Source organism: Dreissena polymorpha, chromosome 9 (genome assembly GCF_020536995.1).
Source record: "Dreissena polymorpha isolate Duluth1 chromosome 9, UMN_Dpol_1.0, whole genome shotgun sequence".
In the NCBI taxonomy this organism is placed as follows: Eukaryota; Metazoa; Mollusca; class Bivalvia; order Myida; family Dreissenidae; genus Dreissena; species Dreissena polymorpha.
The window spans coordinates 40064344-40084299 of record NC_068363.1 but is presented as its reverse complement, the minus strand read 5'-3'; the positions used below and the strand labels follow the sequence as shown (position 1 = coordinate 40084299).

At 34.5% G+C, this 19956-nt stretch overlaps 1 protein-coding gene across 4 annotated transcripts; it reads right to left on the bottom strand.

Annotated features, from left to right (window-relative positions):
* Window positions 1-8337: 8337 nt before the first annotated feature.
* Window positions 8338-18263, bottom strand: LOC127845183 (SCO-spondin-like). Of its 4 annotated transcripts, XM_052375934.1 has the most exons (14): window positions 18172-18263; window positions 17934-17998; window positions 17549-17613; window positions 17321-17406; window positions 16798-16869; window positions 16410-16503; window positions 15778-15872; window positions 13450-13518; window positions 12820-12937; window positions 11304-11465; window positions 10909-11039; window positions 10094-10190; window positions 9034-9198; window positions 8338-8870 (listed from the first exon to the last, which is right to left on the bottom strand). In XM_052375934.1, exons 3-14 carry the CDS (start codon window positions 17604-17606, stop codon window positions 8626-8628), a joined length of 1392 nt encoding a protein of 463 aa, XP_052231894.1. In that variant the 5' UTR covers window positions 17607-17613; window positions 17934-17998; window positions 18172-18263; the 3' UTR covers window positions 8338-8625. The 4 variants fall into 4 exon arrangements, with proteins under 4 accessions (XP_052231894.1, XP_052231895.1, XP_052231896.1 ...); XM_052375935.1 differs by lacking the exon at window positions 17934-17998 and having other exon boundaries at window positions 18172-18250; XM_052375936.1 differs by lacking the exons at window positions 17934-17998; window positions 18172-18263 and adding an exon at window positions 17787-17864.
* Window positions 18264-19956: the final 1693 nt, after the last annotated feature.

Below are 19956 nucleotides of genomic sequence, written 5' to 3'. Positions count from 1 at the left end.
GACTGATCCCATCGTCTACTGCCAGTGTTGAAAGGCTCTTCAGCCTCATGAACAGTCTCTGCACGCCATCCAGGAACAAACTCCTGGTGGGAACGCTGGATAGCCTGCTGAGACTGTGCATGGAGGCCGATCTTTCGAAATCTGATGTTGAAAATGTTATTGACATTTTCAAGAAAAAGGACAGGGACATAGCATTGTGAACATGTTTACTATACTATTCATATCATAAATATGATGTTAACATATATAAGTGTGATTTTTTTATTTTTCCCCTTTTCCCCTTTTCCTTAAAAACGACGCTAATTTCCCCTTTGGACGGGCCCCGCCACCATTCCCCTATAGGTGAAAAAAACACTGTATATCTTACCGGTATGATGACCGTTTCCAGATTGAATCACTAATTATGAACTTTATACTTTAGTAGAAATAGTAGGATTTAAACCCAAGATTCTAAGCATTTAACGGTTCCAATGTGGTAATCTCAGTTTTAATTATTGTATGTTTATAGTTGGGGTTCGGTTATAAAGGTAGTGGATGAAAGGAAGAAAAAAAATTCTTAATGGTGTTTTGGGATTTTACTTTTGTACTATATTATCTGGCATTGTATGTATTGTTTTTAGGCAGTTCACTTAAGATACCGAATACATTACACAGGCTTCCAGTCACTTAAATAAATGTAGAATAAAAATAAATTTACATAATAATTGCAACTCATTTAATCTTAAACTTAAATAGGTATCCGTGGTGAAGTGGATATGGTGTCCGCCTATCGACCGGGAGGTCATGTGTTAGATCCCCACTTTGGAGATGTTCTTTCGATTTCCCCAAAGGACACCAAATACTGGTTCTTAGTCCCAGGAAACGGAATCGAGAGCGTTTAAATAAGCCCGAGACTTTCGATGTAATCGAGCTAAAATAAATAGGTTTAATCTGAATCTCAAAGCTAACTGATACAAGTGCAAAATGTCGTCACATAATAAAATGACGATAATAAGCTGTCTGCAAAACGGCACAGAAGTTTAAAAACTGAATAAAGATTTTAATGTTTACGCGAAGAACTTGTGCGTGTACTATGAAAGGAATTCGATTCATGTTGCAGCCATTTAATAATTATGTGCCACTAAATTATGTTCAATACATTGCTGACAGTATTTGATATTAAAGATCACATGAAGAATTCTGACTTAAAAATCATATTTTGTTAAGGAATACCATATAATAACATTGAAATAAAAACAAAAAAATACAAAAATATACATTTAGAGGTAAAAAACGATTACTTTGATGATCGGTAGTTTTCGTAATGCGTTCGGCAATTTCCGCCGCTATTTTCCCCGATGACGTAGTCGGGCACCACTGCGCATGATCCAGAACGACCTCCATTGTTATTTACCGTTACGCAAATTTCCCGCACAACGTCAATGTATACAGGACTGTGTTGATCATTTACTTGCATTTAAAAAAAATTCTATCTACGCTGAGTTGATTACGGTTCGAATTGTAACGTGACATTGCGAATCGACGGGTAATAGGATGGTGCAGTGTTCAGCGTTTGGATGCAATGCTAGTCCTGAAAAGGGGAAGAACGGATTTTTCCGCTTCCCAAAGGACGAGAGTATCAGGCGAAAATGGATCCTAGCAGTGAATTCACGACGGATAATCGATGGAAAGGTGGTGGACTTTACGCCCAGCAAACATGCAAAGCTTTGCATTAAACATTTTGAGGACAAGTGTTTTGTCATCCCCCGAGTGTGATGGCGAGTGCGTGCTTAGGGCTGAGACTTTTGCTACTTCCTGATGCAGTACCAACTCTGTTCCCTTACACGGACTATTTAGACTCACTGTTAGTGCAATATTTTGTTTAATACAATTAAATGTTGTTATATTTTGGTAAGGAGCCATTTCGCTAAATCATTATAGCATTAAATGTACTAAAGGTGTATTGCTTGATAAATTTCTTTTTAAAGAAACAGGTTTTATTACTAGTATGACTCAAAAATTATATTTATCATATAAGTTTGTGTTGCATTTTTGTATTAGTAGACAATACATGGGTGTTAACTGTCATCTTATGACAGCATTATAATGAGCGCAAAATTAAATAAGACAATTTCAGTTTATTACTTTTACATTTCATTTATACAGTTCATTCAACTTGGTAGTTTCTTGACAAAATAAGTAGGTCACTAAAGTGCATATACTGTTGCAAATCATCATGTCAACAAGGCATGGAAGTTGCACCAAGTTGGCAGAATTCTGTGTATTACCATCTTACAGATGCCATAAATCAAGCTGGTGTCATAAAATAATTGGTCCTGTTTGTTGCTGTGCAGTCATGTTATCAGTGAGCCAGTGTTATCATTTTCATCTGTCACAGACAGTACTAAAACAAGCAGATTATCTGTCTGCAGTAATATTTTTTTAAGTTGTATTGCAACAATGTTTTAGTAAAGCTCATATAAATTCACCTCGCTGTGGAGAGTTTAGAGCAATTCAATTTCTTCATATTTATATGACGAAAAATATTAATTATTATTAATTAATTATTAATAATTTTTATTAAGACAAATTATTTATATATAAAAGAACAGAATGAGTAGTTTCACGTTGAAGTGAATGGCGACAACAACGAGATCAATTAAGCATAAGTACAAAATCGTGTGCAGGGTCAACATCGGGTTTCAACAAAATGGCCCTTTCCGGATAATAGCAAAAGAAATTATAAAATTTATATTCTAGACAATTCTACTTTAAATTACGCGACATTTACGTAAGATAAATTCAGTTTAAATCAACATTATTTGTTTTAACTACATGGTTGAAGTGTTAATTTGAACGGTTAGTTTGGACTTGCAATCGAACATCGATCAATTTCATGTAATAATTGTATCCGTTCATTATGTGTCAATTATACTTTTCTGATTAAATCGTAATTCAATACTTAAAACAATCAAGATACGCCGTCATGTGTGTGTTCTAAGAAAACCCCTCGATATATAAATCGATCTTTAATATGACAACAGCTGATATCGATTCTTTTGTTATGAACTCAAGCAAGTGGTGCCCTACTACGTCACTTCCGGTTTAAACAAAAATGTCGACTTGATCGCGAAGTGCGAAAAATCGGCATAGTTATCGGCTGTATACTCGCTGAATACGTTGGTTTCAATTGAATAATGGCATGGATATGCAATAAAACATTATAATCTCACATACAATTGGTATATTTAAGGTTTTTAAAACCGGGGCAGGTGATCTTTAAGATAAGTCATGCATATTGGTCATTTATTTTTATCTTAGATCTCACACTCTCTCTTTTACTCTTCGCATGTATGCCGTCTGGGACAAAGGCCACCCACCAGCTTCTTACGGGCCTCTCCATTCTTGGCGAGTCACTCCAGCTGCCCACAAAGTTTGCCCATCTGCATAACATCTGCATTCAGGTCACAGCGCCAGGTGTTTCTATGCCGCCTTCTATCCCTTTTTGTTTGGGGGTTTCAGGTGAGAAATTGAATTGTTGTTATGGATGCAGGTTTGCAAAGGTTGTGGCCTATCCACCGCCAACGTCTCTGAAGAATGTCGTCTTCAACTGGCTGCTGTTTTGTTTTTCTCTTTAATTGCTTTATTTAGATTAAGTCGGGTCTGATAATCTTGTGAATCTTCCTGAGGCAAGCGTTGATAAATACCAGACTTTTCTGTATGGTGGTGACAATGATTTCCCAGGCCTCTGCTCCATAGAGGACTATTGGTTTCAATATGGTTTTGAAGGGCCTTATCTTGGTAGTGATGCCAATTGCGTTGGAATCCCAAATGTTCTTCAGCTGATAGAAGGCTTCTCCTGCTTTACCAAGTCATGTTCTAAAATCTTCACCCGTTCCTCCATGGTTGTCCAGAATGCTGGTGAGAAAGGTGAAGCTGTTCATCTCCAGCGTCTCCCCGTAGACTGTTATGGGTGTGTCGTTAGATACGTTGGTCTTTTACCCCTTGTCTTTCCCTCTGTTATAGTGGGGCCCAGTCTAGCTACGTTGTTCGCTACCAGAGTTGTCTTTTCGTGAATCTGTTGTTGGGTATGGGGAGAAGAGCCTGATCATCTGAAAAATGTCGAGGCCTTTCAACTGATTTCAAAGTGTCAACTGAATTCCATTCCACTTTTGAACTACCGAGTTCTTCATTTCCCAGTTTATTGCCAGCAGGAACAGCAAAGGTGACAGTTAGAAGCCTTGCCTCACTATGGTTCTATGAAGGCGTCGGTGAGCTGTCTTCATGTACGATTCTGAAATTCAATCTTTCATATGATTTCCCGATGATGTTGGTTACCGTTTCTGCCAATTATCCGTAGTGTCTAAGAAGTCTCCAGAGGGACTCCCGATTTACGCTGTCGAACGCCTTCTTATAGTGATAGTTTACAGGGGGGGCCAATTCAACACTCGGAATTGTTCCATAATGATGCGCATGGTAGCGATATGATCCGTGATTCGAAATCCGGATCATTGGTCACGAAGATGCGGGTCTACTACATCTTTCATTCGGTTCTGAAAAAAAATGCGATTAAACGACTTTCCTGGGATGGACATAGCGTGATTTCTCGGAGGTTGGAGCAGGAACTCAGGAAGCTTTATTTGGGGTGATTTATGAAGTATCTCTCTTTCCACTATGCTGAAATTTCTTCTTCCCATATCGTGCTGAAGATCGGGTAAAGTAGATCCAAACTGGTCTCGACGTTAGCCTTTTGTCGGTATGCTGAAAGGTGTTCAGATTTGCCTTTCATCATTTGCTAGATGGCGCTGCTGATTTTTTTCTTCGTGGGAGCGCAACAATTTATGGGCAGATTGCTTGTAGCTATCGGAATCTCCAGTGTGTTCGCAGAAACTAGCCTATTGAGAAGCTCCTAGAAGTGCTAAATCCACCTCTTTTTGTTTCCTTTGACGCATGTTATTCCTTCTCCATTTTCGTCCTGACTTACCTCTCTGTCTCGGCAAACGTTCCTGCTATCCTCTTGATGAGTCCAAATCCTGAGTTCTGTTCTTATAAACTTACTCTTCCGCATCCGTTGCAAGCGTGTCTATGTAGTCCCGCTTTTCAGCTCTTATACTTTGCTTGACGCTCTTATTTGCTTCGGTGTACCTATCTTGTACTTTCACTTTTGGGATTTTTGCGGCTCGTGTTCTGCTGCTGTTGATACATCCCTTCTTTTCTCGTCTTTCATGGCATGTTGAAGTCTTTTCACTTTCTATAACTTCTGCTCTATAGGCTCTTCTTCATGCAGATCCTCATGGACCTGTAACTTGTTGGAGTTGGTGACATTGAACTCTTCTTGCTGCCAGGTTTCTTTCCGCCTATCAGTGTTGTAACTAAGTCAAACTCTTCTTCAGATTCAGTTTAAATCGGGCGACAAGTAAAATCGGCCCAAAGCCACGTCTGCTCCTCGTTTAACGAATGCATCCTGAAAAGAGCGACAAAACGTCCTTGCGATGCACAGGTGGTCGATCTTGTTCTTCGTTGGCATGTCTAGTGACACCCAAGTAACGTTGTGCATCATTCTGTGATGAAAAACACTTCCTTCGATGGACGGTTTATCCTCGGTTGGCACTGCCAATCTTGGCTTTGAAGTCTCCCATTAGAAAGAGTAGTTTTCTCTTTGGTCTGTTGTAAAAGCTGTCCTTCTCTTCCTCTTTACTGTCGTTCGTCAAGGCGTAGCACTGAATTATGTCCATAAGGAAAGAAGACGTCATGACATTTCCAGAAGTACTCTCCCATGCGTTATGTCTCATACATGTTAACTTCTGCAAATTACCGGAAATGTGCATACTAAATCATATTATCAAAAATTAGCACAATTGCTTATTGGAATAATATAAAATGGGGAGTTTGGAGAAAAAAGGGACGACGAACGAGTAGAACAGATGGATGCTTTGAATTTATACTATTGCAAACTTGTGCCTTGGTACTCAACACTTAAATTTTAATGTTTAAGAATATATGTTATTACATGTCATTGTGTATTTGCTGACTAAATGATTTAAAAATGATTGTTAAATTAATTTAGCAGAAGATGTTTCAATCAATTTAGAGTAAATCTATGTTCACAAATTTAACGTTAGCTGGTTGAAGCAAAAACAAAACTACTAAAACTCATCCATGTTGTGTTCGGCCATTCGCTAAATGACAGAACGGAGAAAAATCTTATAGTTATTAATGGTTACAGTTTCAGGCGATTGCCCGAGTTGTTCTTTAACATGTATCGAATCGGAAACCGTTGGTTATTACCCATCTAATTATGTGAAAGTAAAGGTGGCGACGTTCATGCCGAGACAGTTATTTTTCGCCGTTTTATACCCTTTATCAATTTTGTTAAATCTTTTAATGACGCTCACTTTCCAGCATTATCAGTCAGCATGTATTTTGCTTTTATTTCGTATTAAACTTCGCTTTATATCTCGACTTTACTGCCCGCAAATTTTAATTAGATAACCCGGCTAAGAAATTTCGCAACGAGTAAATTCGAGATAAAGAGCGATTACAACAAGAAATAAACGCTAGTAACTTTCTTGATGATATGGCTGGAAAAAGAGCGGCATTTAAACAATAAATACAAGTAATAAAGGGTATAAAACGGCGAAAAATACCGGCTTCGGCATGAACGTCGCCATCTTGACTATCACGTGATTACCCCCTTTGCTTATTGCAATAGTTAAAATTTCATCGCTAGATGTGGTATGGTAACATAGATTTAACGAGATACAAATTGCTCGTTTTTATGCTCCCCAAATTTTTTTGGGGGGAGCATATAGTCGCCGCTTCGTCTGTCCGTGTGTCCGTCCGTCCGTCCGTGCACAATTTTTGTCCGGGATATTTCTCAGCAATTAATGACCGGAATTCAAAACTTTATGGGAAGCTTCACTACCAAGAGGAGATGTGCATATTAGCAACCGGTTCTGGTCGGATGATTTTTCACAGAGTTATGGCCCTTTAAAATTATCTATTAACCGTAGATATAGAGCAATTCTTGTCCCCCCAACTACTGGCTGGAATTCAATGAAGCTTTATGGGAAGCTTAACTACCTTGAGGAGATGCGCATGTTATTTGTGGGTTCTGGTTAGATGATTGATTTAGAGAGTTATGGCCCTTTGAACTTTTTAAGTTGCTAAACCATCCATCGTATTATTTTTCCGAAAGTTATGCCCCTCAAGACGTTTCCTTTTATCTGAATATATAGTGCAATATTGTGACAAAAAAAACTTTGGGGAGCATCACTCGTCTCCCACGGTTTCTTGTTAAATTTTTTGTGTAATATATATTCCATTTTAATGTCCCGCAACGATATGTATTAATACGACACACGAACACTAACATGGTACATTAACATATGTTGAATATATTATCCCACACATAAACAAATAAGAGCGTTTTGTATCTTTGTTACCAGACCACATCTAGAGTTGAAATTGTGGCTATTGCTATAAGAAATATTGATTGTGTATTCGATAAATATTCGTTCATTTTGAGTGTTTAAGGGCCTTTAACGGCGCCACCTTTGACTAATGAACGTTATAAATTAACAATATTCAATAATTTTGTCCAGTCAAATCTTGACTTGAAAGCATAAATTTTGTTTGTTTAAATCCTACTTTTTGCTCATTTCGTTGAGCATTATTACACGTTTTTTGCTTTCTTAACGAGCCTTTTCATGTTTCTGTTTAATTTGTGGCGAATACTTTACTTTGTAAAAACGCCTTTCTGGAAACATTCTTGATACCGCGTGTATTTTTATTTAAAAATATGCCAAATATTTCAATGAAACACAAACACGTTAACTGAAATATAACTAGCATTACCTTTGAAATATTTCAAGAGTGAAATTTACCAACAAACAATACTGTAACAAGTATGTGTACATACTCAGTTTGAACGTTGTTAATGAATCACTAGTGGCTCATTTTGTTCTCTTATTTATTCGAAACTACACAAACCGTGCTGCCATTGTTATATCAAATATTTGCCTCAATACACTCTCATTAATGTCCACAATATGCCTAATGCAATTTATGTATCCCTTTTGCAAAAAGACAACGGACATAACTCAAGTAAAAGAGTCAACTGTTCAAAGTTTCTCGCAAAGAAGGTCCAATCAATTAATTAAAAAGACAAGGTCCAATCTATTAATTTAAGACAACTAAAATGTATTCGGGCATACGCTAAATATTTGACATGTTTAAATACAAAAAGGTACATTTTTTAAAGCACTGTCTTATGTATTCCGTTTTCTTGTTATTATCGATGTATACCACATTGTAAAGTAATGAAAAAAAAGTTTAAAAAAAAAGACAACTAACGGATTATTTGTTTGTCCAAACTGTTCGTCCGATTTTATTGTATTAGTGAAGACTCGTTTGCATGCATACACAAGTACATATTATAATATATCATTTATAACATCTTGAAACCATTTAAGCGATACGAAAAGATAATGTTTTACAATTTAAAATCTTGAATACATTATTATTGAAGTTAGTTTTATAACCATATTGGCAATAAGAATGTTGTTTTTGGTCGTGCAGTGTTATTCTACATTTGCTGATAGAATCAGGATCATCTGTTTAAAAGTACAGATATTGAAATAAAAATCAAATTCGCTTGAACATTAAAGTCGTAGCATTTAGGCCAACATAATCGGTATATGCCATGTTGGTGATGTTAGTTTTTCCAGGAGCATACAATCCATTCGCGTTGAAACGAAAACACGAGTTATACCACCAGGCGCCGTGGAATCGCTCTGCGCAATTTACATTCGAGATGTCGTTGTCACGGTCATGGTCATATGTAGTAAATGATTTGCCGTCTGGTGATTCGTAGTTAATGAGTGATTCACCTTGAGTAAATAAAACATATGAATAATAAAACATAACACCTTGGTTTCAGGTAATATATGTTCACTATTAAACATGTCTAAATATACCAATTTACAAATGATAGCATTAAAGACATGCATTCACAATAACGAAAGGCAAGTTTGTTTCAATTAAATTACTTACATCCGCTAAAACGTAACCGTGATCCGATGTGGAATGAATAATTAGTTCCAGGTCCCAGGCTGAAATTGTCATACACATCAAACCCCTTGCTCCCGTTATACCGTACGATATACAGACGGAATTGATAACTACCCAGAGAAGCCATCTCGTGGAGGTACTTTAGTCCTATAATTAAAATATAATTTCGACGCTCTTTATGCATGTTTGCACCATAAGCACACCTGAATTAAATACCGCGAACAGAAAACACGTAAGATAACATATTACATGATTATTTATGCTGAATATATATATACTAAAGCTATACAACGTCATTCACACCAATGGTTACTTTCAGATGATAAACAGTTCTCATTATTACGAGCTTGTAATTAGTTACCAACACTTGCGTGCATACAGATAAATAAGATCATGAAATGAATTAAATTGTTTAATATAAAGATTGCATTATTTTTCGGTATTCGAATCATAACCATTTGTTTAAAAGCCGACACGACTCTTTTTTTTTAAATCTCACAATACCACGAACTTTTCATTCAACACACATGTTTACGCGCCATGATTAGCTAATCAGTACAACCTTATTTGAAACGCATTTTCCATGAGACTATCTTGCGCTTTAATATTGTTATTAAGTTTGCATTTAAACGGACAATTTTTGTTTAAATTTCGCGACAAATAATTACTTGAGACTTTATATATATAATCGATGTGCCCCGCAGGCGAGGCATGTCTTGAAAACATTTTTGAAATGAATGATATGTATCAAATGAGCGGACTTTCCACCGCTCGGTATTCAGATGCTGAACGGTTGACTTAAATAAGAAGCTGACCAAACATATACCATATAGTTGGCACCTATAATCAATTCAGTAAAGAGAGGCTCATCAGTTTAGATACAGACATTGTGGGAAGTAAAATGCGAACACAAAAGTTAACCCAAACTGGTTTTCTGTGAGCAAATACAACTTCTGATTCGATCAATACATGTTACACATTGAATTAAAAACGTCGTGTTTAAAAAAAAACGCTTTTGCAATAACATTTGTAGCATATTAACCTAGCCAGTGTTCACCGTCAACAAATCCGAATCCGTTTTCATATTCACTGAAGTTCCGATAAAAATCCACACTGCCGTTGAAACGTTTTTGAAAAACCTAAAGAACAGTCTTGTATTGTATTACAACAATAACATCAACACTACTAGAAAAACAAGTACTAAGTACATTAATCACACTTTATCATAAATTGTTATTTTATAAGTATATATGGCTAATTTATTTACAAAGTAATAGTATATGTACACATAAACTTTGACATTAAACCGATGCTACAGTTCATTGTCCCATTCTGCCGTCATGATTGTCACAGAATAATTATATTTAAACTGTATAATTAAACTGATACAAACATGCCATATCCGTCTCAATATCACAATACACCTGTTTTCGCTAGAATTTGTTGAACTGTTATATACAATTCAATTAATACTATCGTCCAACCAAACAAATTCGTCTCCATGTAAAATTACTTATGAAGGTTGTTGTGAAGAATGGTGATGCTGTATTTAAAATGGAATTAATACTACCATCCGTTCTACTCCGTCCGTCAGTATTTCACAGTACACGTTTTTATTGGTGTACATAAGTAAATAGATTATTTTTTAATAAACCTACACTACCGCATATCTTCACCGTCCGTCTCTATGTTTCAATGCACATTCGTCTTGGTGTGAGTCAGCGGAGATGTGATATTGAATTTATAGTTCAATCGATGCAACCTTCCATCATCTCCATCGCAATGTCGAAGTTCACCCGTGTTTTGGTATGAGTCATTGAACTTGTGATATTGTATTGATAATTAAACTGATTGTACCGTCAATCCTCCTCCGTCCGTCTCCATGTCACAGTACACCTGTGACTTGGAGTGAGTGAGGGGGGTTGTGATGCGGTACACCCCACTTGGAAGAGTAGCATTCAGGCGTAGCAGATCAGAACAGTCAGCAACTGAAATGTTGTTTAAAATACAAACATATAAACAAATATGAGCTCGAGAAACATCGGGTAAACTATTAGCTAACTAACAAGTAATTGATCTGATTAAATTGTTCAATTGTTATATCAATATATAAAGATATTTACTTTTCATTATATCATTGGGCATAATGGTTAACATAGCAATTAATTTAATAATGGATGTCTACATTGTCATAAACTTACTAGTTATTACAATTTTATTAAGACTATGTATATAGTAGCATTTAATGTTACTTTGGCATTGGTCTGTGTAACAGCCTTGTGTTTGCATAGCTAGACCGAAGCAATCTTGTCCGCCTTGTAGCGATGAAGGGTTATCGCATGATCGGGACCGTGTCTGATTACAGTGAGAAAAACACAAGGACCATGCAGTCCATGAACCCCATTGTCTATCCGCTTAAAACAGCAACGAATTATTTGGAGTTTGTGTGAAAACTATTTAGCTGAACACTGTACACTGCATATTATGGTGCATTATGGTACATTATGGTACGTCATGGGCAAATAAAGAGCGTGCGTATAATTTAAAGTCCCTGTTCATCGTTGTTTTGCATATAAATCGTATCGCGAGAAATAAACTTTACCTTATTTCATTGAAATATATTTTTATCGAGGTTATCACAGAAAAAAACCATGGTTAAAATCGGTTTTGAATCGATAAAATAATATATAAATGGTCATAAATACATACAATAGGCGGAAATCATTGCAGCATCGCGAGTTATGCAAATTATAATGCTATTTTTAGCATTAATAGCATATGGAAGATAAATACATAGATTAAGCAAACACGTAGCGTTTGAACACAGTTTCCGTCTGTAAAAGATGTATTTGCATTTGTTCTTAGCTTCTCTCCGCTATCAAATCCGCTTTATTCGCCCGTATCCGACATTTTGTTTGTTAAGGTTTGAAGTCCAGTGTCGAATCATGAATATTAATTAGGTTGTTTTTGTACTGTACCGTACTCGACCCTAAAATAAAAATCGCTATATTGTTTGTTTTCAACCGATTTCAACCGGGTTTTCAGTGATCCTCAATAAAACACGTGTTCTAACCATTTTGCCCATATATGTAGCTATGAACGGGGACTTTGAAATAAAAACATATAAACAAAAATGAGCTCAAGAGACATCAGGTAGACTTTTATGCAAACCATCTAGTTATTTAAACTTTTGGTCAGCGACGTTTTATCGTTTTATTATCAATATGGAGGAATTATAAGACAGTATGTTAAATTGTTATTTGGTTGAATAATAATTTGGTTATACAAGATTTACACCAACAATACCGTAATAAAAAAGCTATAAAACTATTGTGCATGACCCATATGCTTCTTAACATGTGGATTATATCAGAACAGAGCCGATATCGATTTAAATTGAACAAATAGTGTTAATCATCAAACGTATATAAAATGCATTTTTGTTAATTGGTTTTTGATATTGGTCAATAAACCAGATTCAAAACGTTAACGTTATTAGATGAATGTCTTGGACAATTAATATATATACATCCGTTATTTTTATGTTTATATTTACAGGTACCGGTAATCAGACAATGCAAATCGTTGTTTCAATTCGTTTTATTATGTAAATGAGCTCTTCAAATGTCCAATGCAACTTTCAAGAACCAGATAAATAACACTCTTCAAGTCATAATCAGCAAACCACACAATCTTTATTTTATTTGATAACGAAAAGTTCACAATTAAACGTTGGTGTCGCGTAAAGATACGTTTGCAATTATTTACCTTGCATTTTACACTTATTGTTACAGATGTCCGTTTCACAGCATTGAAAGCAGTCATGGTGATCAGACGTGTATCGCTTTTTACCAATTAACACTCCTACTTGGTGAACACCGCACTCCTTAAACAATTGTTAAAGTAATAACATAAACATTTTTATAAATAAAAGGAAACAATACCGTTACTAGTTCTGCGTTATATACAACGGTCAACTATACTGTGTTAACAATGTTATATCAAGTCAGTATTAAACATATGATTGAGAATACGGCCGTTGATGTTTGTAAACCAAACACCTCTAGTTTGGACACAGAAAAAAAACATATGTATTCAAATGAGTTAGACTAAACCTGGTTTCTAAAAGAAACAAAACTGTTGCAAATGGACACAATTAATATATGGTGATAAATTCAGCAATGAGACTTGCGCGCGAATGATACTTGATGTATTCAGTAATAAACATATGCCCATACATGTAACCAAAACAATGTTTAAGTAAAAACTAAATATACCGCGCTCATACTGTGAATTAACCTTAATGTATCTAGAACATTCTTATTTAATTGTTACTGTAAAAACGAATTTCAATACCAGTTGGTTTATATTATATGTAGTAACGTTATAGTAACTTACATCCTTTGGGGTACATCTAGATTTGAAAACGGTTGTACCGAAATTGTCTTTGCCTGTAACACTGCAAACCTGAAATATAATTACGAGAGTAAGAATGAGTCAATATCGTTCTTCTGTTTAATTTGTGTCAGATCTTTTTAATCAATGTGACGATAAAGCACTTCATTTTTTACCTAAGAGGCTTGATTTGATTAGCAATTGTAAAATATCAATTTATCAAATGATATTACAAATATTTCACCTCTGTACATAGTATTTGAACATATTTATTGAAAGCTTTTATTTTGCCTAAGCGTAGCCTAAATAAACTGGGTCGTCATAGAGCCTAGTCACATACTAAATATCGCAGCAACGGGCCATTTGCATTTGGAAAAGATTTTCAAAGCATATATGTAAATATACGATATGAAACAAAGCACCTCTGGCGTGAAACATTTTTCTTAAATAGAGCGTATTTAAAATTTATTAGAGGACAAATATAAACTTTTTCATTACAACTAGTTCACCTATATCCATGGTGTTCCTTACCCAATATCAAAGTTATCGGTCATCGCTTTATCATAGCTTATTGTGCAAAACAACTGTATGCAAGTAGGATATGGTAATACATTCATTTATCAAAATAATATTTATTGAAATATCGCTTAAAATAAGAAAACAAATCGCCTTAAAAGCCTAGATTTTTGCCTTTCGGACTCAAATTTTGGAATTCTAATTGGTTTACATTTGAACTTATGACAAAAGAGAATCCTTCGGTTGCTAAGAATGTTAGTGAAATTTGAATCTAAAGTTGTATCCCGTTTGCAGCCACGCGCAAAACACTGAAATGTATGTTTTATAACAACTTAATCAAAATTTTGATTATATCCAGTAAATTAAAATCATGGATTTGGACAGGTTTACTTGTTTGAATTACGCGCGACATAAAATTAAAAACATATCTGGTTAGCATTTAAAGAAGATAAGTCCGATTATGTTGAAAATATACTTAACAAAACATTCAGTTGCAAAAGTGTGCAGGATTATCAATAGTGTGCAAAGTTTCGCCATTGAAGGACAAAGGGGAAGACGAGACGGACCGACTTTCAAATAAATTAAGACTTACGTGACTTAATCATTCTTAACACGTATATCATATAACCCCTTAGAGATTGTCTAAACCACTATTTAGTCAAACAAATGCATACTTATTTTCGTTTAATAGACAATCTGTTCGTTTGTATGGAAGGTTAGGCGGACGGACAAATGTACATGTATATGCCCCTACATATAATGTGTGTCCTTCCCAATAATTAATTTTGGAACATAAACATGTGAACATATCAACAATTATTTCGATTATGTTGATTATTTACAGGATTTACTTTAACTTTAAAGACAATGCAAACTTGGAACAACGGTTTAATGTATGACTATAACCGTTGGAGATTAAAATTGAAATTAACGTAGATGTTAAATAACAATTAAAATAAACTTTAAAAAATTAACGACATATTTATAAGCAAGTACATTTCTTGTACATTGTGATTTGAAATCTTAATTCGAACACACACATAAATATTTTTTATTTAGCCTACTGCATAGCGTTAGTATATGATCGTCCAGTCTGCCTACGGCAATAATACATCTTGTGCAGCTCAAGTTGTATGTAAGTTCAAATCCGTGCATTATTTAAGCTGGCAGTAAAACACATCTGACGCGAGAGTGTCTTAAACATAGCGCGCGACTATTTATAGTTCAATTGTGATCGTGTTTTACGACTTAATAAGGAGAGGTTATTGAATATGTAATAATAAATCCATTTCCTCAAGTTACAAGTATTTACAAAAAAACTGCAATTTTTTTTAATAATTCACCTAGCATAAACATAATATTTTTAAACGATTGATCCGATAAGTATATTAGTAAATACAGGTCTTCATGCAATTGTCTGACATTAAATGTTGTTGTTTTTCATATATGTTCATAACATTTTTTCAAAGAATTTTTATTTGTTAACGTCACCGCACAATTCATGAAAATATAAATGTTGTTATACGGTCGCTTTGTTCATGGTAAAGATTTTAATAATAAATATGTTAAAGGCAAATAAAAAATGATTGATAGTATTCAACTTGTTTAATGTTTGGAAACAATTTGTGTATACATACATGTAGGACGAAGATGACATCAGTTTAAATGTCAACGCCAAATGCCTTTTAAAGACATTTCTTGTTTCTACTACTTTATACTCATGTCATTATATATTGGCATAGACATGCTTAGTTTATCTTAAACACAACTTAAATTAAGAAATAAATAACAAAAGCATTCATCGTATACATTTACCTCTCCTTCTCGACAAATATCTATATTATGGCACCTTCCTTCAGGTAAAAGAAAGGGACAGTCGAAGCCAACATGTCCACGGTCTTCTGGAAATCCTATATATTTAAACGAGTACATTTATGCGCATGCACTTTAAGGTTTGCTTAAATCCGCAAAGAGGTTCATTAACAGACCGCAATATGTGTTTTCCGCTATTTAGCATTATCGTTTTTATAACAAGTTCACGGGAGGGGCTTTCAATATCATGGCAAACTAACCAACAGGTTTCAAACATAAATAGCACTGTAAGCCGTGGTGACTGACGTAAAACCTGTATTAACTGTTACACATTTTCTACAATAACAGATTTATTTAGTTTATAAAAATCTTAAAGAACCAGGAACATAAAAGCGTTACAAGTACGTTGCGGTCAAATGCAGGGGTATTTTACCAAACAATTTGCTGTCGATCAGAATCATGACATAAATACGTAGTTAAGCGTTATTTCACAAGATATTTTTTTAATTTATAAATACGCGACCCTTACGTTGGTTTATATTGGACAGATTGACCAAAACATACAGTAGCCCCACATAAACATTTGTTCAGATGAATGGGGCAGTAACATTTTCAACGTAAACTTGAATATTAACCTGGTTCACCGCATCCGCCACTATTGCAAAGGTCTTTGTCGTAACATTGTGCACAGTCGCTCGTATGATTCACTGATGATACGTTCTTGCATGACTGCATCAAATAAGTTCACACACCAAAAAACTTAATTTATGAACGTGAATGATGTTCTAAGCAACACAAGCAATTGCATTGAAATTCCATTATACTTGTATTTGTACACAGTATCATATACCTAATTGTTTGTTAAAGGATGCCCTTAACAACCTTGACTTAAAGTAGATGCTGCCTAAATATTTTTAGAAAGATATAGTCAGGGTTAAAAACATGCAAAAAAAAGCCTGATGGAGACTGCCCATACAAATTCAAATGAGAACTAACATTATACGATGAATAGTAAAATATTACATGGTTCAATATGCATCCAAGCGCATAGCCCTCTTCCCCAAATGAATTAGTTCTCCTTTCAAGATAGCAAACCTGTAAAGAACCAAACAGAAATTGTATTTACTATGTTACTAAAGCAAACAACATTAACAAATAGCTCGTGGTCGTGTTTTATAAGCTTACATAGATAAATACGTATTCAAACACTCGCATATTTATTTACCATTAAAATGATATTTTTACATGTTACTTCTAACCTGAAATTGACATAGGTGTCATTTGTATAACACATTCAATAGAACAGAATATCAAACAAACTATATATTCATTAGAGCACTACAATGATGGGTTATGTATTGCAATATTTGTTTGTGTGTGTTCGCGTCCAACTTAATACAAACATGGTTTTAGAACACATAATATATTTGTATACAGTCTGGTGCTTTATTTTGACAAAATATTATTTTCTGCCACAACAAATTTCAAAATAAGGAATCGTTCCTATTATGTATATTTTATCAAGATTTTCCATTAGAAACGTTACGTCATTAAGCTGCGGGCATGTCATGGCCGTGTCACAATGTCGAGGCTGCGTTACGAAGCTGCATGCCAAACATGCCAGGGCATCCACTGTGAAAAGAACACACTATACAAATAAAAAATAAACAGTTTTAGATTATCATGAAGAAAAAACGAATACTATGTTATAGTTTCAAACACAAACATTGTCTTCAAATCTTAAACTCAATTATAAAAACAAAAAAGCATTCACCTGAATGTATTGCAGGTTGGCTAATAAACGTCGACAGTAGGATGAGAAACAACCCCATGTTTGATCTGAATTCACAAAACCTTAATTGTTAAATATTCAATAAACCAAACATTCAACACCGCATTTAATTTTGTTTTATTTACAATATATAAAATTAAAATATAAGTATGTTAAATTTACGAAATTTGGAATTTATATTTCTGTTAATGTCCAAAATAAATGCAATATATTAGCTTACTTGAAAAATCATTGCCATATCATGGCCAGCGGTGTAACGAATGAATTCCTCATAAATAATTTCACAAGTTTGATAAGACAAAGGCTTCAATCGTCATTTCGTGTCTTCAAATCTTAAACTCAATTATAAAAACAAAAAAGCATTCACCTGAATGTATTGCAAGTTGGCTAATAAACGTCGACAGTAGGATGAGAAACAACCCCATGTTTGATCTGAATTCACAAAACCTTAATTGTTAAATATTCAATAAACCAAACATTCAACACCGCATTTAATTTTGTTTTATTTACAATATATAAAATTAAAATATAAGTATGTTAAATTTACGAAATTTGGAATTTATATTTCTGTTAATGTCCAAAATAAATGCAATATATTAGCTTACTTGAAAAATCATTGCCATATCATGGCCAGCGGTGTAACGAATGAATTCCTCATAAATAATTTCACAAGTTTGATAAGACAAAGGCTTCAATCGTCATTTCGTGTCACGAATATCCCATTTATGATTGCAAGACGAAGCAGAGAGCAACATTTCCTCACGATAAGGCTGTCGCAAAACGTCCATATACACCAACTCCTATTTCGCATTGTATAGTCTCCATAAATGATACTCGTAATCAGCAATCGAATTTTCTTCATAGAAGAAACTAAAATCGCGACGATGAATGGGTTGCAATGCGATGTATAGTTGGATGAATGTTAATCAGGTCAAGCAACTTGTCTGCAATTTTATTAAAAACGATGCCTATCAAATGCAGTTATTTCACAATCAGTAGTATATATTTTTGTTTAAACCTATTTATTTAAGCTCGATTGCATAACAATCATAAGCTTATATTAAACGGCCTCGAGTCCATTTCCTTGGTGTCTGTGGGGGAAGATCTAAAGAAAGCTCCCACAGTGGGGATCGAACCCGTGACCTCCCGATCGCTAGGCGGACACCATATCCACTACACTAAGGCGATCTTATAGTATATTAATACATGTAATGCAAAAAATATTTATCAACACATTTTTGGAAAAAAACTTAAGAGTATAAACCCAGCTTTTTTTGGCTTCATTATTGGGAAATAATTAAGTTTGCTCGTGTATCAAAATATAAGTCGTCAAGATTATATTTAGGAAAATATGTTCATACCATTGAACATTATTAGGTAATGAACCTGGCTGTTCCGAGTGTAGAGTTGACATACTTATCACTACGAAAAACACATTCTTAATATGATTCGCTTCTCAAATTGCAATTTTTTTTTCATGCGCATGTACGTACCTTGTGTGCTTGTTTAATATGCTACATGTACATTGAATATTGATGTAATATTTGTTATCATATATGTGTTTTGTGTGTATGTTGAATTAATTAAACGAATTTACGATCATCCTTATTGTTTTGTTTATTATACTGTAACCTTAAGCGATTTTTACAAAGCCTTTTTCTCTCTAGCACCGTCTTACATGTAAATAAAGCGTTTGCGGTTAGAAATTGAGCATCATCAACCGAGACAGTGAAAACAAATAATACCATGGATTACTCGAAACCTGCGATTACTCGAGCATCGAGGTCAGTCCCATGCTTCCTCGAGTTATCGCAGTTTTACTGTAATACAAAAAATATTTATCAACACATTTTTGGAAAAAAAACTTTAATGAGTATAGACCCAGCTTTTTTGGGCTTCATTATTGGGTAATAATTAAGTTTGCTCGTGTATCCAAATTTGAGTCGTCAAGATTATATTTTGGAAAATATGTTCATACCATTGAACATTATTAGGAAATGAACGTGGCTGTTCCGAGTGTAGAGTTAACATACTTATCGCAATGAAAAATACATTCTTAATATAATTCGCTTCTCAACTTGCAGTTTTATTTTTAAACAAGAGACTCCATAAGTATAAAATTGTTTGCTTAGTTTCGACCTTACTTGTTTTCTTTTAACCAACCAAAGAGTTATGAACAGCTGAAACGCGTCTTGAGATGTTTTCTATGTTGAAGAATGCGTGAACTGACTGATCAAGCAATTTTGAACTTGGAATTTCAGTCATCAAAGTTGTTTCAAATTAGTAATTGTGAATGTTTACGGAATTCAAATTAATATTTTTCATTTTTATCATGTTCACGATTACAAAATAAGCTTAAATGTAGCATCTTTGTCCACTTCAAGTTAACG